Source organism: Balaenoptera physalus (assembly GCF_965194825.1).
Source record: "Balaenoptera physalus genome assembly, chromosome: 1".
NCBI classification, from domain to species: Eukaryota; Metazoa; Chordata; class Mammalia; order Artiodactyla; family Balaenopteridae; genus Balaenoptera; species Balaenoptera physalus.
Window position 1 is genome coordinate 30,661,227 of NC_138882.1, and position 27,993 is coordinate 30,689,219.

Below are 27,993 nucleotides of genomic sequence, written 5' to 3' on the forward strand. Positions count from 1 at the left end.
GAAAAAGCCATACCCATTAGTAGTCACTCTCCATTTTCCCCTTCTCTCAGACCCTATAAACCACTAATCTACTTTCTGTCTCTAAGGATTTGCCTTTTTCTAGACACTTCATATACATGAAGTAATACAATATGCAGTCTTTTGTAACTGACTTCTTTCACTTAGTATAATGTTTTCGAAGTGCATGACTCAGTACTTTTTCCTTTTTATGACCAAATAATATTCCACTGTATGGATATATCACATTTTGTTTATCTGTCCATCAGTTGATGGACATTTGAGTGTTTTTGCCTTTTGGCTATTGTGAATAGTGCTCCTATGAACCTTCATGTACAAATTTTTATTTGAATACCTGTTTTCAGTTCTTTTGGGTTTATGCTTAGGAGTGAAATTGCTGGGTACTGTGGTAACTCTATGTTAAACATTCTGAGGCACTGACAAACTTTTCCAAATTGGCTGCACCATTTTACAATTCTACCAGCAATAAATGAGGGTTTCAGTTTCTCCACATCTTTGCCAACACCTGCTATTTTCTGTTTTATTTTAGCCTTCCTAGTGGGTGTGAAATTTGTCTTATGATTTTGATTTGCATATTTTAATGCAGTTACTGGCCATTTGTATATCTTAATACACTTACTGGCCATTTGTATATCTTTTTAGAGAACTGTCTATCAAATCCTCTGCCCATTTTTCAATTAGATTACTTGGTTTTTTTGTTATTGAGTTGTAAGAGTTCTTTATACATTCTAGATACAAGAATGTACTTGATTTGCAAATATTTTCTCCCATTCTGTGGGTTGTCTTTTCATGTTTAATTACATTTTAACATATATCTTCTGGGAATGGAGTATGGATTTTTTTAAAAAACCAGGAAACTGTTATGAAATAAATCAAAACCCTACTAAAGCAAGTATTTAATGAATATGCAAAACAAGGTACATGCAAATATAAGGCATTTATAGATGTAAGAAAGAAACATAGATTACTTATAATCAAGATGCCTCAAGAGCACTTGATGGGTAAAAGATCATCACAGAGCTGAAATAAAGAAAAGGATCTGTATTTTCCTTCTCCTTATATTTTGCCGTGGAATAACGAGTACACAGTGCAAGGCTCAGAAAATTAATTCAGGAATGATAAAAAGGGAACTTAACAGCCTTCTCTGTAATTAAACAATCAGAACTAGTTAATTTCCTCTGCCACATCAGAGGACACGGTCAAGTACTACCATGACCCCAGGGGCAGAGGTACTCATACAAATAGTCATGAATTTCCTTAATAAACACATGAAGCATCTGCCATGCTCTAGGCATTGGGTTAGGCAATGGGAACATAGGAAACAAAAAGGTATGTACAAATAAAGGTCTATTCACACATGGATGGAAATACCTAGAGTGAAGCAACTCCAACTAGGAGTAGAGGTTGGGGGTCATACAAGCCTCCAACACTTACTAATTTAAGAAGCACTTGCGCATTCATTCCACAAATATTTATTGAACATATAATATGTGCTAAGTATGGCATGGCACAAGGTGCCAGAGACATACAACCAAGCAACTCACAAGCTGGTGGAGAATCACAGAGACAAATGAATGCAGTACAATGTAGCATGTGCTGGAATGACGCTGCACAAAGCAGGAATCTTATGTTGATCACTGATGTACGCCAAGTGCCTAGACTAGACCTAGGTGCATGGCAGGTACTTCACAGTATTTGATGAATGAATGAAAGCAAGTGCAGAAGAGGAGCAGACCCAGCCAGGAGTAGGCCATTCTCTTACTTAAGCCTCAAGGCAAACCTGTGTGAAAGATTTGTTACTGTTCTTATCTCATTGGAAACAGAGGTTCAGGAAGTGTAAGAGACATGCCCAGCATGCTACAGGTTATAAATGCTGGAACCTGGCACATCACCAGCATATAAATGCTCTATCACCAAAGGCACAGTATCCAAACTTATTAGAAAATAGCAAATGTAAAGAGACCAGCAACTCTGTGTCTAAATTTGTTCCTCCCTGAAACCAAAATCCAGTTTTGGGAACATGCAAGGAAGTTCAGGAAATTCCTAACTGAAGCAAAAACGTGGGCATTTGGACACATTTCAGAGTTGACCTAGGCTCCTGTCTAGAGCTAAGATCCTTAGCTTCTCCATGTTAAACCTAAAGAATGTTTAAAGACCCAATAGGCTGAGGAAATTAATTAATTTGAATATTTAATTTATTAATGGAGATAGAAAAATGAGTAAAATGCAATTCCTAAAATCAAGGTATATCAGTCCAAGCAAGGACATGAGACAAGTGTGAGTAATTATAAGTTTGAATACGCTAAACAATATAACAAATAAATCATATTATGGGAGGACAGAAAAGGAGAAGTAGCCTCTAGGTGACAACATAAAAATGTTTCATGAGGAGATAATATATGAGCTAGAACTTAGAGCATGTATAGGACTCTGATAGGCAAAGATAGGAAAACACATCAGCCGGAAGGGCTGGCAGGAGCAAATACACAGAGGCAGACAAGATGAGAGCATAGCCATGGGCTGACGATTATTTTAATTTGGGGCACGGAAGGCATGGTAGCCAGTAAATGAAGGAGGCAGAGAAACGGGAGGGCCAGGACTCAGAGGATACATGGATCCGTCCCTCCCAATGAGATCAGACTGGATTCCAAGAAAGCAGGAGTCCTGAGAGTGACACATGTTTGTTTGTTTGTCTTTTAAGCATCGAGGAGACAAGGAAATGAGTTCAGAAGACATATAAAAGCCCCAGCAAACAGCACCAGTGCCTGAATGAGGGAAACAGCAATCTGGAGTAAGAGGGAGGGACAACATGAGAGACACTGCAGAAGCCCAAGCCATCTATCTTGGTGACAGATGGGGTATCTGCATATGTGTGTGCTGGGGAAGAAGTGTAGGATGAGCATTGGTTTTTGTTTGTTTGTTTGTTTGTTTATTTATTTTTTATTGTTTTGTTTTGGGCTTTTTTGTTGTGGTTTATTTCTCTCTTTTAGCATTAGTTTTTTTTTTTTTTAATACTTAGAAGCTCATCCTCATTCCAGAAGGAAAGTAATTTAAATCAAAAACTCATTCTGATACTCACCTGCCAAGACAACATTCTGAGTAGGGGCGCCTGGTGGGTGTGGCCCTTCAAGAGGCTCCTTTCTCAGCCCCACACTCCTCCTCAGTTGGGCATCCAGTCCGAGAGCTTCATCTTCCCTCTCTCTAAGCTGGGATAGAGATTCCCACCAGTACTGTGTGGGGAGTTGTTCCCAAACATTTGTCAGGGACCCTGACCACCATTATTGGCAGAACATTTGATGAAGGACCCAGTACTGCCATTCCAGGCAGTTCCAGAAACTGTTTATTTGGGCTTTGGTACTAAGCACCCGTTGCAATTTTTGTGTTCCTTCACTTGGTTTCTTGCTTGTCAGAGTAATGCAGGAACTACAGAAATGCTCCTTTCAGTCTTGTCCAGTGGAAAACCAATGAAAAAACCAAAATACATCTTTCCCGTTCTATAGCAACTTTATCTAAAAACATCATACTTCTGTAAGATGGAAACCACTTTGAGCAACATAAGAAAAATAACTCAAGTATAATGTGCCTCTTTTTTCATTTTTCTTAAGTCCCTGTCTCTCCTTATGGACTTGGCATCTTAATAAGTCACTTGGTTTTTCCTCTAGAATTACTGATGACCCTTTCTCAACAATCAACACTCCTCTTCCTCACTCGATGAAAGATTTGGGGAAAAAAAAAAAAAAACACAAGATTTTTAGACCATGTGTCTTGAACATCTTCATGGCCACATTACCTTTCAAGTGAAATAACTTCTAGCATAAATGGCTTGCTTTATGCATATATATACTATATATGGTAATGTCTGAGAAAATTAACTATGTATGACAAGGATGTATACCAGAGTCACATTAAGTTTAGACTTAGAGCACTCTTATAAAAATAAGAGGTGTGTGTATTGAAAACAAGAATTCCCTCCCAAAACTGACTTAAAGGACAGATTTGAGACCCATCCCCCACACACCTTGATTTCTACTTGCCTCAACTTTGATAGAACTGAAAATGTATTTGTCTTAGTCTCATAAAGAACTGGAAAGTAGGTTTGCAAAAATTGGTTAAAAGCCAAGATTCATTTTTTAAAAATTTTAAATAACAACAAAAAAGAGAAATCCCCAGATTGCAAAAATTAATACTCTAAAAGTTTGGTTTTTGTGTCTTCACAGAATTCTCCCAAATTGTTTTGCCCTAAAAACAGAAGCTTTGACATAGACGCCATCTACAGTGTAATAGATGATGCCAAGCAATACGTATACATCGCAGTCATGGACTACCTGCCTATCTCCAGCACAAGCACCAAAAGGTCAGTGAGTGTGCAATTTCAGCTTAGATCCTGGGCTCCAGGGCCAGACACTAAACTGGAGACCACAGGAGAAAACACCCTGGACACTGAGATGCTATCAGGTCACATTAGGTTGCACACCATTCACATCTTCTCAGTGTACATTTGCAGCTCACCCATGGTGCATCTCCTCTCTCAGTCCACTTTAAGGACTCAGGGTCTCATCCCACAGAACCACCTCAGTAGTTTACATTATAAGCATGAGAGCAACTTTAGAATAAAGATTGGGTTGTTTTCAACTTGAAAATTATTTGGAAAAATAAATAAATAAAAAAATTTTAATTATTTGAAAAAAATTTTTTGAAATTTATCAGTTGAGAGGTACCTGAAGGACATACTGAAACTGAGTAGGTCTGGCAAGATTTTCCTTAAAGGAGGTATCACTTTGTTGTATTCATGTAGGTCTTCATTAAATGCTAAATTTTCATGCTATCTTTTCCACTTAAGGAGAAGGAAACTTAAAATATGTATGTTCTCAGTCAATCCATTCATCTGTAAGAGGAAGAGAGCATCTTAAAATGGAGATTTATTTTTTAATATTCATCACTGTTTAAGTGTGGAAATACTTGGAATCAACTTAGGAGCGGAATTTATGTCTCAAAGTCATAAATGCATGGCTAGGCCCCAAGTATTTCCCACTTTTGCTTTCTTGCAGGGAATGCAGAGATTTGGGTGCTTGTAAATGTTTTGAATGATCCATTTAATCCAGGAAAAGTTTCCAAAGTGCAAATTTCTAAGGGTACAAACTGAGACATTTTTAATTTGGAAAATTACAATTTCAAAATAACCATTTACTGAGGTTAAATAATGTGACGTGCCCTATATTGCTTGAATATTTTTCATATTGCCAACCTCACATATGCATAATATACAACTTCTCTATGCAAATGACTTTAAGATTGCAAAAGATGTGTTTCTCCCAGAAAGTGATGACTCCTAATGATTGTCAAAAACAATTTTAGGCTGCAAGAAGCACATTATTAGGACACCTTTACTTTAAAATATTGTGCACCCTTTGAATATTCATGAATTTTTTCCACATGCTTTCATTTTTTCAATCCCTCTTTTTTATGTTTTTCCCATTTATTGTTTATTTGGTTTTAGATTTTGTCTTAGACTTCAGCTTCACTTTGGGAAGGGTTTGAAACATAATAGATAGGTTTTACCTGATTTTCCTGTTATTCGGGAGAATAAGTTCAAGTTTATGGACTTATTAGGATGGGATGATAATTTCAGGGGATTGGCAAAACCTTCATTCCATGAAGTCCCTTCAAACAAACAAAATTAGGATCCTTCATAGCCAAGGGGGAAGGAATTAGTATGGATACTCTAAAATATTTTGGAAATACAAAAATTAGAGAAAACTAAAAGAACTAGAAACTGACCTGAAATCTTGCATTTTGATTATAAAAATACCATTATTGTTATTATTCAAAGAGCAGTTCTTTTATTATACTGATGATATTTCAAACCTGTTAATATCTCTAGCATTTTAAATGAAAAGCCATCAGAGACATAAGAAGTAGTTCAAACATCAAGGTTAAAATTAAATTCTTCTCAATCATATGAATGAAAAAAATTTTTAAAGAGTGGACTTGTTTTTACATCATCCTGGAGAAATTTTTCAGGCATGAATTCAACTTGAATAAACAATTAGATATTTTCAAATATCAGTGTGTTAATAACCTACAAACTTAAGTTTTAGTCTGCACAGTAAACATAAAATGAAAGAGAAAAAATCCACATGCTTCCAAATTAGAAATGGTTGATATTGGTAGGCAGAGATATTGGATATATTCTCCAAACTGGGAAGGAACTTTGACACCAAAAAACAAAGCAATTATGAAGTTTATTGTGGGTAAATTACATATAGGCAGGATTAGGCAGATGGAGATCTAGAGGCATTCTCAGCTGCACTCCATACTACCAAAGGGGCACAGGGGGACTTAAAGGGGCCAAAGGTAAAAATAGAACTGACTACTAAGGGAGAAGCATGTCTGCACTGACAGGAACCAGAGATTATTCCTCCCCTGAGGGGGTCTCATGACCATTAAACATCTGCATCAGCAAAAATCATTCTGTTCATATCAGATGAAGGCAAAGATAAAAGATGAACATGTTCCAAATTAAGGAACAAGATTAAAAACCAGAAGAAGAACTAAGTGAAGTGGAGATAGGCAGTCTTATCTGAGAAAGAGTTCAAGGTAATGATCATAAAGATGATCAAAGAACTCAGGAGAAAAATGGATGAAAAGAATGAGAATTTAGAAGTTTTTAACAAAGAAAAAATATAAAGAACAACCAAGCAAAGATGAAGGCTACAATAACCAAAATGAAAAATACACTAGAAGGAATCAACGGTAGACTAAATGATACAGAGGAAAATGGATCAGCAAGCTGGAAGACAGAGTAGTAAAAATCACTGACATTGAACAGAAAAAAGAAGAAAAATAAATGAGGGCAGTTTAAGAGACCTCTGGGACAACATCAGGAATATTAATATTTGCATTATAGGGATCCCAGGATGAGAAGAGAGAGAAAAGGACAGAGAACATATTTGAAGACATAATAGCTGAAAACTTCCCTAACCTGGGAAAGGAAACAGACATAGAAGTCCAGGAATCACAGAGAGTCCCAAACAGGATCAACTCAAAGAAGAACACAACAAGACACATGGTTATTAAAATGGCAAAAATTAAAGATAAGAGAGAATATTAAAAGCAGCAAGGGAAAAGCAGCACATTACATACAAGGGAACTCCCATAAGGCTAACAGCTGACTTCTCAGCAAAAACTCTGCAGGTCAGAAAGGAATGATATGATATAAAATGATGAAAGGGGAAAACCTACAACCAAGAATACTCTACCTGGCAAGGCTCTCATTCAGATTTGATGGAGAGATCAAAAGTTTTACAGACAAGCAGAAGCTAAAAGAGCAGCAGTTTTAAAAGTAATGTTAAAGGGACTTCTCTAAGAGGAAAAAAAAGGCCACAACTAGAAACATGAAAATTATTATATTTGCAAATGATATGGCCAATAAGGGGTTAATATCCCAAATATATAAACAGTTCACACAACTCAACATCAAAAAAACCCCAAACATCCTGATCTAAAAATGGACAGAAGACCTGAATAGATGTTTTTCCAAAGAAGACATACAGATGGCCAACAGGCCAGGAAAAGATGCTCAACATCACAAATTATCAGAGAAATGCAAATCAAAACCATAATGAGATATCACCTCACACCTGTCAGAATGGCTGTCATCAAAAAAGCCACAAATAACAAATGTTGGTGAGGATGTGGAAAAAAAGGGAACCCTTGTACACTGTTGGTTGGGATGTAAATCGGTGCAGCCACTGTGGAAAACAGTGTGGAGTTTCCTCAAAAAACTAGAAATAGAACTACCATATGATCCAGCAATTCTACTACTAGGTATATATCTGAAGAAAATGAAAACACTAATTCAGAAAGATACGTGCACCTCAATATTCATAACAGCACTATTTACAATAGCCAAGATGTGGAAGCAGCCTAAGTGTCCATCAACAGACGAATGGATAAAGAAGATGTGGTATATATATGTAATGGAATACTACTCAGTCATAAAAGTGAATGAAATTTTGCTATCTGCAGCAACATGGATGGACCTGAAGGGTATTATGCTTAGTGAAATTAGTCAGACAAAGAAAGACAAATACTGTATGATATCACTTAATAGGTGGCTATAACAAAACAGAAACAGACTCACAGATATAGAGAACAAACTAGTGGTTACCAGTGGGGAATGGAAAATGGAGGAGGGGCAAGATAGGGATAGGGAATTAAGAGGTGCAAACTGCTCTGTATAAAATAAGCTATAAGGATATATTATACACCACATGGAATATTTTATAATAACTATAAATGTAGTATAATGTATAAAAATATTGAATCACTGAAACTTCAATAATATTATTAATCAACTATACCTCAATTAAAAAAAGGAAAGACAAGGCAACATATCAAATACTGTGGGATACAACAAAAGCAGTTCTGAGAGGAACGTACATGCTTAATATAACATATATATTACAAAATTAGAAAGATCTCAAATAACAAGCTAACTTTACACCTCAAGGAACTAGAAAAAGAAGAACAAATTAAGCCTCAGGTTATCAGAAGGAAGGAAATGATAAAGATCAGAACAGAAATAAATGAAATAGAGACTAGAAAAATAATACAAGGGATCAATGTAACTTAGAGCTGGTTATTCAAAAAGATAAACAAAACTGACCAAACTTTAGCTAGACTAAGAAAAAAAGAGAGAAGACTCAAATAAGTAAAATTTGAAATGAAAGATAAGACGTTACAACTGAAATTACAGAAATACATAGAATCTATGAGGCTACTATCAACAATTATATGCCAACAAACTACATAACCTAGAAGAAATGGATACATTTCTAGAAACACATAACCTATCATCTCTGAATCAGGAAGAAATAGAAAATCTGAACAGACCAATATTGAGTATAGAGATTGAATCAGTAATCAAAAACTCCAGAGCCAGACATCTCACTGGAGAATTCTTCCAAATGTTCAGAAAACAACACCAATTCTCCTCAAACTCTTCCAAAATATCCAAGAGGAGAGAACAGTTCCAAACTCATTCTACAAGCCCATCATTACTTTGACTCCAAAGCCAGATAAGGGTGCCACAGAAAAAGAAAACTATACGTTCCCTGATGAATATAGATGCAAAAATTTTCAACAAAAGATTAGCAATCCAAATTCAAGAACACATTAAAAAGATAATACACCATTACCAAGAGAGATTTATTCTGGGATGCAAGGATAGTTCAAAATACACAAACCAATAAATGTTATTACACAGATCCTATCAATAAAATAAAAGATAAAAATTACATGATCATCTCAATAAATGCAGAAAAAGCATTTGACAAAATACAACATCCTTTCATGATAAAAACTCTTAACAGACTGGATGTGGAAGGAACATACCTCAACAAAATAAAGGTCATATACAGTAGACCCACAGCTAACATTATATTTAATGGAGAGAAATTGAAAGTGTAAGATCAGGAACAAAGAATGATGCCTACTCTTACCATTCCTATCCAATATAGTAATGGAAGTCCTAGCTAGAGCAAATTAGGCAAGACAAAGAAATGAAAGGCATTCAGATCAGAAAGGAAGAATTAAAGTTTCCATTATTGATAATATGTTCTTAAATAGAGAAAATCCCAAAGAATCAGTCAAAAAATATTTGAATTAATAATTTCAGTAAAGTGGCAGGATATGAAATTATCATACAGAAATCAATTGCATTTCTTTACACTAATGATGAAGTATCTTAAAAAGAAATAAAGAAACTCATCCCATTCACAAAATCATCAAAAAAACCACAAACTATTTAGGAATAAATTTAACCAAGTAGGTGAAAGATATGTACAATGAAAACTACAAAACTTTGCTGAAAGATATCAAAGAAGACACAAACAAATGAAAAGACATCCACATTCATAGATTGGAAGAATTAATATTGTTAAAATGGCCATACTATCCAAAGCAATCTACCGATTCAGTGCAATCCCTATCAAAATAACAAATGCATTCTTCACTGAAATAGAAGAAACTATCTGAAAATTTGTGTGGAACCAAGAAAGACCCTGAATAGTCAAAGCAATCCTGAGAAAAAAAGAACAAAGCTGGAAATATCACACTTCCAGATTTCAAACTATACCACAAAGCCGTAGTAATAAAAACAGTATGGTACTGGCACAAAAATGGACATGTCAGGCTTCCCTGGTGGCGCAGTGGTTGAGAATCTGCCTGCCAATGCAGGGGACACGGGTTCGAGCCCTGGTCTGGGAAGATCCCACATGCCGTGGAGCAACTAGGCCCGTGAGCCACAATTACTGAGCCTGCGCATCTGGAGCCTGTGCTCCGCAACAAGAGAGGCCACGATAGTGAGAGGCCCGCGCACCACGATGAAGAGTGGCCCCCGCTCGCTGCAACTAGAGGAAGCCATCGCACAGAAACGAAGACCCAACACAGCCATAAATAAATTAATTAATTAATTAATTAAAAAAAAAAATGGACATGTCAACAAATGGAACAGAATAGAGAGCCAGAATTAAACCCCAGCATATACAGTCAACTAATACTCACCAAGGGATCCAAGAATACCCAACAGGGAAAGGATAGTTTCTTCAACAAATAGTGCTGGGAAAACTGGAGAAACACATGCCAAAAGATGATATTGGGCCCTGTCTCACACCATCCACAAAAATTAACTTGAAATGGTCAAAGACTTAAACATAAGACGTGATACTGTAAAACTCCCAGAAGAAAACGTGGGGAGGAAGCTCATTGATATTGGTCCTGGCAAAAATTTTTTGGCATGATGCCAAAATTACAAACAGTAAAAGAAGAAATCAACAAAAAGGACTACATCAAACTCAAAAGCTTTTTTCCAGCAAAAGAAACAATTAACAAAATGAAAAGACAACCCACAGAATGGGAGAAAAATTTTTTAAACCTCATATCAGATAAGGGGTTAATATCCAAAGTATATAAAGAACTCAGTCAACTCAATAACAACAATAACAAAAAAAAATTGATTTTTAAAAATGGGCAAAAGAACTAAATAGACATTTCTCCAAAGAGTATATCAAAATGGCCAACAGATACATGAAAAAATGCTCATCATCACTAATTATCAGCGAAATGCAAATCAAAACCACAATGAGATATCACCTCCCACTGTTGTAATGACTCTTCTTGACGAAGACAAGAGATAACAGTTGCTAGGAAGGATGTGGTGAAAAGGGAACCTTTATACACTATTGGTGGGAAAGTAAATTGGTCCAACCTGTATGGAAAAGAATATGGAAGTTCCTCAAAAAATTTAAAAATAGATCTAGCATATGATCCAACAATTCCACTTCTGGGTATGTACTCAAAGGAAATGAAAATGGGATCTTGATGAGATGTATACACTCCCATACTTATCACAGCATTATTCACAGTAGCCAAGATATGGAAACAACCCAAATGTCTATCAATGAATGGATTAAAAAGATGTAGTGCATTTACACAATGGAATATTATCCAGTGATGAGAAAGGAGAATACCCTGCCATTTGCAATAACATGGATGGACTTTGAGGACATTATGATAAGCAAAATAAGTCAGACAGAGAAAGACAAGTACTAAATGATATCACTTACAAGTGGAGTCTAAAAAAGTTAAACCTATAAAATAATGGTAAAATGGTAAAATGATGGTGCCCTGGGAACAGTGGGGTGGGTGGAAGGGTGGATGAGAGTGATGGTGTTTAAGGGTACAAACTTGTAACGAGCAGTAAATGAACCATAGAGACCTAATGTACAGTATAATGAATACAGACAATAATATTGTACTATAATGATGTAATGTGATAAATATCACTACATTGGCAATCATATTACAATATATAAATTTATCAATATAACATGCTGTATACTTCAAACTTACACAGCATTATACATCAAATTGATTTGATTTTTAAAATGTAGGCCTGTTAGTCTGTGGGGTATTAATATATTTCATTTATGTATTCATTCAACAAATATTTATTGGGCACTGTGCAAGAGTGATTAAAGTGTGCATAGTGTATAGTCCCAGGAACTTTATCCATTAGGGGCAGAAGGACACAGAATAGATTTTCATAGCACAGTGGGGTGGATAGAACAATAGGTATGTGTACAGAATATTATAGATACTTGGTGAAAGGGCTTCTATGGCAGTTTCAGGGTTTGAAGAAGCTTATTAGAGGAAATGCTACCCAAATTACCTTTAAACATATGCATGAGTTAGAAAAAAGGGTGAGAAAGGGAGTTATCCAGGTAGAAAGGAGAGCTTGAGCAAAGTTTCAAATGGAGAAAAATAGCCTGGTCCATGCCAGGATCTATAACAAGGTCAGTGCAGGAACATAGAGCCCAAGATAAGGTGGTGAGAGACCAAATTAGAGACAGGGCAAGGACGAGGAGCAAGAGGGCCTGACTACTGGGGAGTCTTGTGACCTTGAGGAGCCCCCACTGTGTTTTAATCAAAGGATGATTTGCTACAGTCCAAGAGATAAGGGACAGACCAGCTAACCATAGAGCCATAGAAGCCAATGGAATCTAGAGAAAAACATAGAAAGAACACTCTTTGACATAAATCACAGCAAGATCTTTTTTGACCCACCTCCCAGAGTAGTGGAAAGAAAAACAAAAATAAACAAGTGGGACCTAATGAAACTTAAATGCTTTTGCACAGCAAAGGAAACTATAAACAAGACGAAAAGACAACCCTCAAAATGGGAGAAAATATTTGCAAGCACATCAATGGACAAAGGATTAATCTCCAAAATATATAAACAGGTCATGCAGCTCAATATTAAAAAAACAAACAACCCAATCCAAAAATGGGCAGAAGACATAAATAGACATTTCTCCAAAGAAGACAAACAGATGGCCAAGAAGCACATGAAAAGCTGCTCAACATCACTAATTATTAGAGAAATGCAAATCAAAACTACAATGAGGTATCACCTCACACCAGCTAGAATGGGCATCATCAGAAAATCTACAAACGACAAATGCTGGCGAGGGTGTGGGGAAAAGGGGACCCTCTTGCACTGTTGGTAGGAATGTAAATTGATACAGCCACTATGGAGAACAGTATGGAGGTTCCTTAAAAAACTAAAAATAGAATTACCATATGATCCAGCAATCCCACTACTGGGCCTATACCCAGAGAAAACCATAATTCAAAAAGACACATGCACCCCAATGTTCATTGCAGCACTATTTACAACAGCCAGGTCATGGAAACAACCTAAATGCCCATTGACAAACGAATGGATAAAGAAGATGTGGTACATATATACAATGGGATATTACTCAGCCATATAAAGGAAGGAAATTGAGTCATTTGTTGAGACGTGGATGGATGTCATACAGAGTGAAGTAAGTCAGAAAGAGAAAAACAAATATCGTATATTAATGCATGTATGTGGAACCTAGAAAAATGGTACAGATGAACCAGTTTGCAGGGCGGAAGTTGAGGCACAGATGTAGAGAACAAACGTATGGACACCAAAGGGGGAAAACCGCGGTGGGGTGGGGATGGTGGTGTGCTGAATTGGGCGATTGGGATTGACGTGTATACACTGATGTGTATAAAATTGATGACTAATAAGAACCTGCAGTATAAACAAACAAACAAAACAACTAATACCAAACTTTCTTTGGGTTAATTTGTACAGAAATTGTTAATATAAATGTTTCAGACATTACATGAAATTTCTAAAAATCTTATATGTTCTGGTATAATGTATAAGTCATAATTCCAGTTATTACTTTGAAATGTATATCTCAGAAATAACTAAATTTCCTTGTCAATTGCATTATTATGAACTTTCATCAAATCTTTAACCGTGGTCATTTTTAAGTCTTTTGTCATTTACAGGCAGTTCTGGGTGTACTCTGATGCTTTTGCAAAAATGTTCCTGTAAAAGGGTTTCATCTTCAAGGAATTCATGGAAAAGACTCTGACAAGTACAGGTTTCTGGTAACTGACTATACTGCTGAACTGAATGAATAAGCATTTTCAGAACTCTAATGGAAAACTGATGAATTCATAAAAGTGCTAACAAAAGATCAAGATGAAAAAAAATTAATTACATGGGACTGAGTGAACTGATGAGGATGGTTATAATTTTTGTGACTTTCTGTTTGAATTAAAAAAAAAAGCCCACAAGGACTCAGAGGCAAAAAATATACAAATCAATTTTCACTGCAAAGTAAAGCAGCTGTTACAGTGGAGGATTACTGGACTGAATGTCAATATTATGACATAGTATGAGTGTGTTTCGTGTTTGGTAATTGCAATCATTGTTGCTTTTGTTGTGGTCATCCATTTACAATGCTTGGTGTCAGTTTATTTATCTCTTGTAAAAATAAAATACAGTGTGTGTGTGTGAAAAAAAAAAGAAAGCAAAATGTGTACTAATTCACTTAGAGAGGAAGAACAAACTACATATAATGATTGGACTTGTTCAACAATAAAGAATGATATCTTGATATTTTATTTTCTTCACTTGATACCAGATAAACAATGTCTTTGCCAGCTCAAGATGGTATAATATTGATATTGAGGATCATATACTATTTAAAAAAAAAACCGGGCTTCCCTGGTGGCGCAGTGGTTGAGAATCTGCCTGCCAATGCAGGGGACACGGGTTCGAGCCCTGGTCTGGGAAGATCCCACATGCCGCGGAGCAACTAGGCCTGTGAGCCACAATTACTGAGCCTGCGCGTCTGGAGCTTGTGCTCCGCAACAAGAGAGGCCACGATAGTGAGAGGCCCGCGCACCGCGATGAAGAGTGGCCCCCACTTGCCGCAATTAGAGAAAGCCCTTGCACAGAAACAAAGACCCAACACAGCCATAAATAAATAAATAAAACTAAATTAAATTTAAAAAAAACCTTTTCATAAAGAAAAAAAAAAAACTACAAACAATAAATGCTGGAGGAGGTGTGGAGAAAAGGGAACCCTCTTGCACTGTTGGTGGGAATGTAAATTGATACAGCCACTATGGAGAACAGTATGGAGGTTCCTTAATAAACTAAAAATAGAATTACCATATGACCCAGCAATCCCACTACTGGGTATATACCCAGAGAAAACCATAATTCAAAAAGACACATGCACCCCAATGTTCATTGCAGCACTATTTACAATGGCCAAGTCATGGAAGCAACCTAAATGCCCATTGACAAACGAATGGATAAAGAAGATGTGGTACATATATACAATGGATTATTACTCAGCCATAAAAAGAAACGAAATTGGGTCATTTGTAGAGACATGGATGGACCTAGAGACTGTCATACAGAGTGAAGTAAGTCAGAAAGAGAAAAACAAATATTGTATATTAACGCATATATGTGGAATTTAGAAAAATGGTACAGATGAACCAGTTTGCAGGGCAGAAATAGAGACACAGATGTAGAGAACAAACGTATGGACACCAGGGGGGAAAGTGTGGGCGGGGGGTGGGGAGGGATGAATTGGGAGATTGGGATTGACATGTATACACTAATATGTATAAAATAGATAACTAATAAGAACCTGCTGTATAAAAAAATAAAATAAAATTCAAAGAAATAAAAAATAAAAATGATTGCTAACAAAAGAAAAAGAAGCCAATGGAATCAATTTTAAAAAGAAAGTGTAAAAAATTAATAAACAGAAACCTCAATTAAATAGAGTTGGGAGACCAGAAGGAGAAGTTCTCACACCCTGATAGGATAGCAGAGCCTAACAGGAAAAAGACAGATTCCTCTTCTTTCCTGGCAAGGACTCAGCCAATGAAAGGCCATGACACTTTGTTCACCATAGCCCTCCCAACTTCCTTTTCCCCTCTGTAAAAGTGTTCTCCCTCCCTTGTCATGCATGTGTCTTGCCCATAATTGCAGATCCAGAATTGTAATTCTATGCTGATTCCAAATAAACCCATCTTTGCTGGAAAAGTATCTGGCAGTCTGTTTGTTTCAGGTCAACAAAAGGAAACATCAACATAGCCACATGTAGCCTGGTTTAACAGTAATGTAAGAATTGAATGATGTTCATTAGATTTGGCAGTTAAGATAATCACTGCTGACTTTGAGAAAATTTGCAGAAGAATCATGGGCTGGAGGCCGGGGTCAGTAGGCTGATAAGTGAATAGGAGGTGATGAGGTAGAGGCAGAGGTTCTAGATTCTACTATCAAGAAGTTTTGTTCAAAGAGGAAAGAGATTGTACACCAGCCACAGAGCAATGCAGAGTCAAAGGAGAGGTCTCTGAATGGGATAGATTTATGTTTTTTTCTCAAATGAAGAAGCCAGAGAGGGAGAAGTTGAAGATATTTTCGGGAAGGAATGACTAATCAAATGCAGTTGCAAGGGGTCAAGGGAATAGCTTGGGGAGAAGGGGGGGATGCCTTATCCTCTGAATTAGAGGGAAGGGGATAAGGATGTGTGTGGCTATCAGGGTAGAACGTTGAGGAGGACCATGACCAAGACCCCCAATTTTGTGAATGAAGGAAAAAACAAATTTCTCTAGAGTGGGGCAACATTTAGAATAATTACAAAAGGTACAAGAGGTAGAACTGACTCAACACAAAGATAGGGATTGGCAGATGGTATTGAGAGCCCTGAATGCATTTGTGTTTTCTCCAGTCTGAACAAGCTTGAGATGGCTTTTCCCAGTTGTCCTCTGCTTTATAGCTATAGAAATACACCAAAGGTATTACAGCACTGATCTAGGATTTAGATTTTGCAAAGAGCTAAAGGAAGGGAGAGGGGCAACTGTCCTTCAGGTGATCGGAACTGATAGTAGGCTTGTCAGGGAAAGGAGATCAGGAGGAGCTAATGGACCAGGAAAAAGTAGAGGGACCTTGGATCTGGGGCCCACACAGGTGAAAGAGCAGGTACAAATAAGAGAGTAGAGGAAACTGAAGGACAGGAAGCTGGGGTCAGATATGAAGAGGAGACCTTTGGAGGTGCAATTATTATGAAACATATATTTTGAATAGTATATCATTAGTCCAAATAATGAATTGGTCCAGAATTAGGGGAAGATTTGTATGAATAAATGAAAGGTCTACAAATTACAGGGTTACACAGAGATAGAGCAATTTGAGACTTGTCTTTAACGTGGGAAAGTTTATTGTTTTTGTTTTTGTTTTTTAACATGAGAACTAAGTTACAGTTCTGAAAGAAACATTGTGTTTTAGGGGGTGGGGGGCAGTGGCTGGCCCCACATCCTAAATCAAGTGGACAGCACAATCTGGTGGAAAATACACAGCAGAATTTTAAGAGAAGCTGTGGCCTTAGGGAAGAGTCCAGATTTAGTCAAAGTAAAAGGTTAAGAATTCAGGGAAAAGGCTAAGCCTATAGGGGAAACTGCCTTATGGAGGATTCTAGGGCCCCAGAGTAGTGGGGGTCTTGGTAAGGAGAGACGAAGACAGTTTGGAAATAAGAGTGTGGGAAAGCTAGGATAACGAGAGCAAAATCTCATTGGGGGTGACACTTACCAAAGAAGAGAGGTTTGAGAAGCATTTGGAGGCAAAGGGGTGCTCAAGGATCCTAACTGGAATTCTGTTGGAAAGTTGATTCTCCTTGCACATATGAACTGAGACCCAGGTAGAGTTGGAGGTGTAGTGAGGGTGACATGTGGTGGTGGTCAGTCTGTCTGTGCCCTCTGCCCACACAGCCTGAGAACCTGGTGGTAAGAGACCTCACTTTAGGCTGGACAGGACCAATAAAGCACCATTTCTCAATGTCCTAACTCAGGAGGCTGGCATTTTTTCAACATATCCTACCAGGTTATTTATATTACAGAAAAAAAGTAATGATCAAGTTAATATCAATGTTCTCTATAGTCTAGAAAATTTATTTCCCCAAACTAACTAATTTTCTTTATTTTATCTGTATGGATATTATTTCTACAGGACTTACTGGCCAGACTTGGATGGGAAAATTAGAGAAGCGTTAGTTTTGCGAAGCATTAAAGTTCGACTCCTTATCAGCTTCTGGAAGGAAACTGACCCCCTCACATTTAACTTTATTTCATCTCTTAAAGCTATTTGCACTGAAATAGCCAACTGCAGTTTGAAAGTTGTAAGTATTATATTGACTGAGTTATTGAATTAAAAGTTTATTTCCTTCATACATCTGTGAAAACTGTAAGCGCACACATACACATGAACTTCCAGTCAGAACCAGGACAACAATCTTTGATAGTGAAAAATACCTCAAAAGGTAGGTTAACTAATTTTTCAAAACAACCGTATCCCCAAAAACAGGAGACTAGAATCCAAGTTTCCTGGTGCCAGCCTAACCCTCTTTATATACACTTTCAGTTGCATCCTCTCCATTTTGTTCAAACTTCCTCCTTCACCTACTTTTCTTATTTGTGAGACTGTGACCAACAGAGCATTGGAACATGCACCAGCACAGACTCCCCCAGCCCTAAAGCACCCCCAGCCTGGGTTTCTGTACTTGTTCCAGGTCCCTTGGGCTGCACCCTAATCCGTGTCTGCGTACGTTGAGGGAGGCAAGGTTGAGGATTCGTACTACCCTAAACGTGCTAACTCTCTAGCTCGCCTTTGAATCTCCTCTGGTCCTCACATGGAGCATCCTCTTCCTCCCCTCAGAGGCCTTGTACACGCGCTTTCCTCTCCTACAATAGTCTCCTCCGTGCGTTACCTGACTAACGCCCACTAATCCTTTAGGTCTCAGCTTCCCCCAACCTCCGCTGCAGTCATTCAACAAATGTACACTGAGACCTGACTCTGCTCCGTGCCAGGCCCTCTTCTAGGTGATAAAGTTGTGCTCCATGAAGCATTCAGGGACCCAGGATGACAGGGGCTCCACTGTCAACTTTGACACATGGCTTCCAAGATGGCCTTGAGCCTCAATATCCCAAGGCCAATCAGAAGAAGAGAGAGTGCAGGAGTGCACAAGAGGCATTTATGAGTTAGGCCTAGAGGTGATGAATGTCCCTGTAGCCTTCATTCTCTGGAGGACAGTCCCTCCGTGCTCAGCAAAGCCCCAGATGTCAAAGCATCAGAATATAGAAAATAAAAAGATGTGTTTAATACAAGCAGAGGCAGAGAGGAGAATACCTGGGGCCTATGGCACATGATGCAATTGCTCCTATCTCTTCTCTCAACTTCCCCTCAGAACAATTCAGTGGTCTCCACCCACCCACTGTTTCCTGACCCCACAGCACACCTGCTACTAAGGCACTGTCAGTTGAAATCTGTGTCATGAAATATTAAGGGCTCTCATTTAAGACTTACAAGAAATTACAAGGAAAGTAGAATCCATCATTCTAACCTCTACAGTATTTATGCAGCTTCATTTTTTCAAACACTCATGGTCACATTACTCGAATAAACCAAACATTAATAGTTCACTGTTGGACATTTAATAAAACAGAGACTCCAATCTTCATTTAAGCCAGGCCATGCGTTTCTAAGCATCAAGATAAGCCTTAAGGAGAAGGAAGTCTATGGCCCCGACATCTAGACCACAGATGGATGAAAAGATTTTCCAAGAAGAGTGGGAGTTGGAATCTTGCATATAACATGTCTTCAGGAGCCTGGGAGCACTGATAAAGCAGATAGCCTGGTAATCTCTGTCCTTAGAGCAGTAAACACCTTCCCCCTGGCTTTGTGGGTTTGTATCCATGAGGAGGCTCATGGAAAGAGACTGCACTCACCAAGTTTTCCTAGTTAACTGAGGTTTTTTTAAAATAAATTAACAAGTCACTTTTGAAATATCTTTGCTGTCACTTGCAGCACGTTAGGCGTCTAATAGTATGTCAGTGAATACAATATGATTTCTGCTGTTGTCTTAGTCTCCCAGAAAAAGGTCTTTTCCCTCTTTAGGGTCATCTTCAACTTTCTAGAGGAAATGGGTTCTCAGTAAAGCCTCAAGCTGTGATGCCATCACTGACTTAAATTAGGATGTATAATTTATTCTTTTTCAAATTTGTCTCGATTCTGCAATAATATCTTCCTCAAAAGGAAATAGCAAGTGTGTAGACAGGTATGGTGATAGAATGTCCAAGCGAGATGACTGCTGGCTGTTATCAGTATTCATGTGACCTCACAAGTATAAAACCACGACTTAAGAGCATTCACAGGTTATTAAGTCCACTTGAAGAGTCCACAAAGGCTATATGTGAACCCATCAAACTTGACACAGATTTTGCAGAAGATAGGAACTGAGGAAATAAGGTGATCCAGTCTGCATTGCCTATAATCATGGTAATATGGCAATAGGAGAACATTCCTCTGGGATGTACAATAGACAGTTCTTAGGTGGTAGATTTTGGCCTGTGTATCATTGATCTCAAGGGTTCTACAAAAAAAAAAAAAAATCAGAATACAATTTTCAGGGCTGGAAGAGACCTTAGTGATCACTTGGTTTATCACTTCTTTCTCAACCTGGAGGGGAGGGAAAAACCAACTCTCATTATTTCCCCAAACCAAATTTGAACACTTACAGTTTTAAAACTGTAAATGATATCTCCATTTCTAGGTATCATCCTATTTTTCTCACTGCCTCTTCTTTCCTTCAATCACACATGATTCTACAGATGTAAGGCATTCTGGAAATATTCCATGCAGTTTTGAAAATGTTCCACGTTTTTCAATGTGGAGGAGACCTGAGGTCTTCACCTTTGATGGTGTCTTCCTGTGAACTCAGTCACAGTTTAAGCCTCATCTGAGCACTTGCCAATTTCAGCAGAATCCTGAAGCCACTCCTGATGTCACCCACCTCTCTTAGCTCCCCCATCCCCATTCCAGGTGAACTGGAATGCTGCCTTTTGGATCACATTAAAGTTGAAATTCAGGATTTATGGTTTGAAGTTGTGATTTTTTTGAGTTGCTTACTAAAAGAACTTGTAGACCTAGGTGTTTAGATGGAAACTATTTGTTCTTTTGGCAAAATCTTTTTTTGACCTTTGCAAATCCCCAATTAATTCAGCTAGTCATTGACATGGGCCTGCTGCTTCTTATAATATATGCCACATGTGAGAATTCAGTTCATTGGCATGCTTGACAGAAAGCACCCTGAGGCATACTTAAAATGCCAGTGCACTCTGATGAATAAGACAATAAGAATTAGACAACTTCTGGCCCTTTCCCTGTTAAAAGAATGAATTTTATGTTCATTTTATAGTTTAAAAGTGTTAATTATAGACCTAGGTGAGCATGATAATTTTCTCTCTTGTTGCCTATATGGATTTGAGAACAAAAATAGCTTCATCTATATGAAGTAACAAGATTGTGGTTTTAATAACTCAATATGAGGTCTATTGTTGATACTTGAATAAGAAACCCTTCTGTGTTTGAACGAAACCAAAAATGTCCTCTATATTCACCTGCTTTGTTTATTTATTTATTTATTTATTTATTGTCTTACAGAAATTTTTTGATCTGGAAAGAGAGAATGCTTGTGTTACAAAAGAACAAAAGAATCACACCTTCCCTAGATTAAATCGCAACAAGTACATGGTGACGGATGGCGCAGCTTATATTGGTAGGTGTCAGGGCTGTAAGGCTCCTTAGGGGATCATGCAGGTTAGTGGTGATCTATCTGTACTCTTCTGTACCCCATGGTGAGGAAACCCTTGCTAGTGAGTGGGGGACCTTGAGGTCAGGAAACAGGAGGGTGAGGACAAAGAGCTCTTCAACTGAGCATCTCATCTGTGGCTTGGTTCATATGCTAGGAGACCATATGTGATGTCTTTTCGTAAATGTTTTGCAGAAATTCCATGGTCCATTTGTCTCATTTTGTAGGTGAGGAGTTGGATGGCTCATGAAAGGCCAGTCCTGGCACTGAAATGAACCCAGCGCTCATTTCCTACCCACTGTACCACAGCCAGCCTGTCATGAGTAATGGGGAGGCAGACATCATTGAAATTCGATGCCCAAACAAACACTACCTGTGCAATAATCCTACCCCTGCCATTTTAAAAATATCTAACTTTGGACAATTTACTTAAGCTCTCTAAAAACCTCAGTTCTCTCATCTGTAAAATGGAGTTAATAATAGTTTCTACTTCATAGGGTGAAGTTTAATTGAGATAATATGTACAAAGCACCTTGCACAATTAAAGCTCCTAACACATAGATAATACTAGATTCATGTTAGCTATTATTATTAAGGCAATAAAGCTCCAGATATAGAAACAATATGTATTGGTATATTTTTTACTAACGGATTAAATCTATTCTACTTTCCCATGGTGTGCATGAGTCCAGAGTAACCCCTTTACTGGTACTGTCACAGGCAGAGTGGAAGTTATTATCTATAAAATGAAAGTGCATAGATCACAAAACAGCAGGATGGTTATTACACCATACAAATGAAGTAGCAATCTCAAAGCAGAAAAGAAAAATGTGTCTGGGATGAAGGAATATGGAATCTGCATTATTTTTTCCAAATTCAGTGAGTAAAAAATATGCCATTTTAACTTTGTAAAGCACCTTATCTTATTTGATTCTCTTAGCAACATTGTCAATAGGGAAGGCAGCTTTAATCACCTTCAATTTAGAAATAAGGAAATTGGGCCATAAGATATGAAATGAATTAAACACTTACTACTTCCTCTCTCAGTGTGGAGATGTTCTGTCTTTTCCCATTTCGAATAGTTGTGTGTCTTATTAGTAGAATAATAGAATAGGGTAAGAATAATAGAATAGGATATTGAAATTTTTTTAAATGTGTATCATTCCAGTTCTAGAATATGACAATATTATTTTATTCATGTTGTCCCTCTCAGTGACCCAAGAGGTGATCATTTAGATTTTCTCATGTTCATCAATGCATGGAGAATAGAATGAAATGAGCTTCTTTTTAAACAAGTGGCAAAAGCAAACTCAAAGTTGTTTAGTCAAAAATGGGAACTTTTGCTTCAATATTGGGAAACATAGCGATGGATTAAGTTTTGGGCACAGTGGGATTTAAGGACTCAAATCTGAATATTTTACCTGCAGGGTTTACGTAAAGTAAGTTGTTACGTGCACATTCAGCAGTGACATGTGCTTATATCCAAATGTTCTTTATAATGAATTAAGTAAGTGTATTGGAGTCAGACAAACCTTTTTTTGATTTCAAGCACTGAAACTTACAAGCTGGAAGATGGTAAAGTCACACAATCTCTCTGAGCCTCTGAGGAGCCTCTGTTTCCTCATCTTTAAAATGGGGATAACAGCACCTATCCTTTGGTGGTGGTATGAGGATTAAATGAGATAATATATGAGAAGCTCCCAACACTGTCACTGATCTCTCTGCCAGATTCCTACTAAATAATGATTCCTGACTCTCTCCCTTCTTCCTTCCCTGTAATGCATTTTTTTAAATAGACTTTTTTTTTAAAAGCAGTTTTAGGTTCACAGCAAAACTGCAGAAGGCACAGGGATTTCCTATATACCCCCCAACCCCACATGTGCACAGCCTCCCACATTACCAACATCCTTCACCAGAGTGGTACATTTGTCACAATTGATGAACTTACATTGTCACATGATTATCACCCAATGTCCATTGTTTACATTAGGGTTCTCTCTTTGTGTTGTACATTCTGTGGATTTGGGCAAATGTATTTGGGTAAAATGTATGTGCTATTGTAGTATCACATAGAGTAGTTTCACTGCCCTAAAAATCCTCTGTGCTCCACCTATTTATCCCTCCCCCTACCCTGGCAACCACTGATTTCTTTTTTAACTAACTCCGCAGTGTTGTCTTTTTCAAAATATATGGTTGGAATTATATAGTGTGCAGACTTTTACGATTGGCTTCTTTCACTTAGTAATATGCATTTAAGGTTCTTCTATGTCTTTTCATGGCTCGATAGCTCATTTCTTTTTAGTGCTTAATAATATTCCATTGTCTGGAATATTATTTATCGATTCACACTTTATCCATTCACCTATTGAAGGGCATCTTGGTTGCTCCAAGTTTTGACAATTATGAATAAAGCTGCTATAAACATCCATGTGCATATTTTTGTGTGGACATAAGTTTTCAGCTCCGCTGGGTAAATACCATGGAGCATGATTACTGAATCATATGGTAAGAGTAAGTTTAGTTTTGTGAGAGACTGCAAAATTGTCTGCCATAGTGGACATACCATTTTGCATTCCCACCAACAGTGAGTGAGAGTTCCTGTTGCTCCACATCCTCACCAACATTTGGTGTTGTCAGTGTTCTGAATTTTGGCCATTCTAATAGCTGTGTATGACACACATCTCATCGTTTCAGTTTTCATTTCCCTTTGACATATGATGTGGAACATCTTTTCGTATGTGTATTTGCCATCTATCTTCTTAGGTGAGGTGTCTATTAAGGCCTTTGGCCCATTTTTTAAACAGATTTTTAATTTTCTTACTGTTCATTTTTTTTTTTTTTTTTTTTTTTTTTTTTTTTTTTTACTGTTCATTTTTAAGAGTTCTTTGTATATTGTGGATAAGAGTCTTTTATCAGATATGTCTTTTGCAAATATTTTCTCCCAGACTGTGGTTTATCTTTGCATTCTCTTTCATTCTCTTTCACAGAGCAGAAATTTTTAATTTTAATGAAGTCCAACTTATCAATTATTTCTTTCATGGATCATGCCTTTGGTGTTGTATCTAAAAAGTTATCACCAAAACCAAGGTCAGCCAGGTTTTCTCCTATATTATCTTCTAGGAGTTTTGTAGTTGTGCATTTTACATTTAGGTATGATCACGTTTTGAGTTACATTTTGTGAAGTGTGTAAGGTCTGTGTCTAGATTCTTTTTCTTTTCTTTTTTTTTTTGCATGTAGATGCCTAGTTCTTCTAGCATTGTTTGTTGAAAAGACTGTCTTTGCTCCATTGTATCGCCTTTGCTCCTTTGTCGTGATCAGTTGACTATATTTATGTGGGTTTATTTCTGGGTTCTTTATTATAATACATTTTTAAATGAGTACATTTTACACATAGCATTTTAGCAAAACATTAGTTCCCTAGAGTGAAGCATAGGTCTAATATAAAAATTCTTAAAGAACATAAAGAGGGAAAATTCATTGATAATTTAAATAATTATCAGCATATTCTGGAAATCTCTTAAGAAGTCACTCAGATACCTGCTGAGAATGCTGAATAAAGAAAAATCCACACTAGACCTTGAATGGAAATAGAGTTCCATTAAATGTTCACAAGACTTACAGAAGAATCCCCAGACAGTATCATCTCTCTAATTTTTTTTTTTAAGAGCTCCTGACTTATTTATTTATTTATTTAATTTTTTTGGCTGTGTTGGGTCTTCGTTTCTATGTGAGGGCTTTCTCTAGTTGTGGCAAGCAGGGGCCACTCTTCATCGCGGTGCGCGGGCTTTTCACTGTTGTGGCCTCTCTTGTTGTGGGGCACAGGCTCCAGACGTGCAGGCTCAGTAGTTGTGGCTCATGGCCCTAGTTGCTCCATTGCATGTGGGATCTTCCCAGACCAGGGCTCGAACCCGTGTCCCCTGCATTGGCAGGCGGATTCTCAACCACTGCGCCACCAGGGAAGCCCTCATCTCTCTAATTTTGATTTGAGTACATTTGAGTCAAGCTTGGCAAAGTTGTCTGAAAGGTGGTTTGGTTATTTATATATTATATCCAGTGAGTTCATCTACACCTCACAGGGTGTTCCTGCGGGTAGCACTACAGCTCTCCTGGCATCTGGGGCCTAAATGTGCATTCTAGAAGCTGAAATAGCAGTCTCAAAAAGAGCTAGGTAAAACTGCTTCCCAACTGAAAAATGACTGAAGCATATACATGATTTTGAGGTTTAGCCCAGCCTTCAGGAAATAAAGGTAGGAAAACAATCACGCTGGTGTAGGAATGCCCTGTAGTCCTGTGAAAGATGCCTAGGGCTATGATTCCTGAGAACAGACTAATTAAAACTTTTGAGAATCAATAAAGTTGGAGGATCTTGGCTCCATCCATTGTATCAAAGGAAAAAAGCTGAATTTCACAGAATGAGACTTCATAATCTTGTCACTTCTCTCCCATCATCATTCCCTCTCTCCGTGCTTCCCCCGAAGGATTTGTGTTTCCTTCAAAGGGTGAGATCTGCAAATGAATGGAGCAGAGATCTCAGTGAGGCCTGATGCTCCAGCCCTGGGGGCTGATGAAGTCTAGGGTGAAGAGCACAATTAGTACAAAACGAGTACACCTTTAAGCGTGGGCTGCGGAGTCAGATCTGGCTTTGAACCTCAACTGTGGGATTTTTTTCACTTCCACCTTGGACAAATTACTTAACCTTTCTGTGCCTTAATTTCCTCATCAATACAGTGAAGTTAATATTGTCACCTCATAGGACTGCAGTGAATATTGAATGAGATAATGTTATGATATCTCATAAAAAAATTACTGCCCTTGGTCTAATGCCTTGCACTTAAACTTAAGATGAGATTTTAGTGTCTTATCAAGAAGTCCTTGAAATGTATGCTGTCTTCTGTTTATGGAATGAATAGAAGGTGCCTCCTACCAGCAGTTTCCAGAATAACTCTCAACCTGCAGTAGCTACAAATCCTCTGTTTAGAGGTTCAAGCTGGCGTTCACCTGGCACTGAGCATTTGCACAAAGCCGCAGCCTCTGAGCATGGCCACATGTCTGAGAGCAACAGCAAAAGGAGTCTCTGTGCAGAGACTCTAACACAGTATTACAAACCATTTAGCAAGCAGTTTGCTAATTTATAGCAATAAAATTCAGTCAAAATTATGTCTATCATGAAGTCATTGACAGCATCATTGTAGTGTTTGTGTGGGTTGGGGTGAGATATAAAGAGAGAGAGAGGAGTTCCTTCTCTATGCTGATAATATTTGACTTTTAGAGGAATAAACTTAAGGAGTAAAATGAGGGACAAGGGAACCACCTTCCAATATTCCAGGCAGTGCCATATGGAAAAGGGAGTTGATATATGCGGGGGGCTCCAGAGAGTAGAGAAGGGCTGAAGAATGAGAGCTATAAAGGAACAGATATTAGCTTTCTCTACAGATGTCCCTTCTCCCAGCAGCTTCTCCCACAGGTGACTGCAGGGCCTTGGGTCAAGGATGCCCAGGGACCATGATCTCAGCATCTTTCAGCAAATATTCCTGCAGGGTGCCTGAGGAGCCACTGAGGGAATGGAAAGTCAAGCTCTATACTTAAAAGCCTTCGGTTCCCTTGTGGAACCAGCTCTGAACCAAAGAGGATGGTGGTAATTTATTCGCTAATTTTGTCAGTCTTGACATGGGTAAATTTTTATTAGTGAGAATGATTCTTCATTTATAGTATTGAAGATAGTTCATGGAGTCTAGCAGACCTGGGTTGACCGTTGATTAACCATGTGAAGCTGGGCAAATTTATTCACCTCTTTGAGCCTCAGAGTCCTCTTCTGTCAAGTGAGCATAAATCCTACCAACCATATGAGGTAATGTGTACAAATAGAAAGCATAGTGCTTTGCTCATAGTAGGCACTTACTAACTGATAGTTCCTCTGCTCTCTACATTCCTTATGTCCCGACCTCATTCCTGACTCTTCCCCTTCACGCTCTAAGATCCTCATCAGATCTTTTGTGCATAAATATGTTATCTTCCCTGTGGAATTAGTTTCCTAATTGATAAGTTTCTGTGCCTTTCTTATTATTCAGTGAAATGCTCTCTTCCTGACACATCTAGTCAGAGTTAGAAATTGCTTTCTCCTGCCCTCATGGCATAGTATACATACATCTGTTGTACTATCTCATATGCCTTGTATTATACTTTTTGTGTTTTCCTCCTGGACTCCTGGAAGGCGGAGACTGTGATTTTAAGTTTTATATCATGGCCCCTAATATAGTACCTGGTAGACATTGTACACTCAGTAAATATGCATAAATGAAGACAAAGAAAAGCAAAGAAATAAATGGTGCTATACCCTCCTGAGAGTACCTTTGCTCTCCTACTGGAACTCTCTCCCCATTGGATACCAAAGACAAGAGATTCATCTGGGAGTTTTGGG

General features: G+C 37.8%; 1 protein-coding gene across 7 annotated transcripts in view; it reads left to right on the plus strand.

The window, feature by feature from the left end:
• Positions 1-27,993, plus strand: part of PLD5 (phospholipase D family member 5) — a 463,257-nt gene that overhangs the window by 428,148 nt on the left and 7,116 nt on the right. For all 7 annotated transcript variants that reach the window (XM_082470425.1, XM_082470424.1, XM_082470427.1 and 4 more), the window contains 3 exons: positions 4,236-4,372; positions 17,939-18,107; positions 21,428-21,542. In XM_082470425.1, coding sequence (XP_082326551.1) covers positions 4,236-4,372; positions 17,939-18,107; positions 21,428-21,542 — 421 coding nt within the window. The remainder of the gene's footprint in view (positions 1-4,235; positions 4,373-17,938; positions 18,108-21,427; positions 21,543-27,993) is intronic.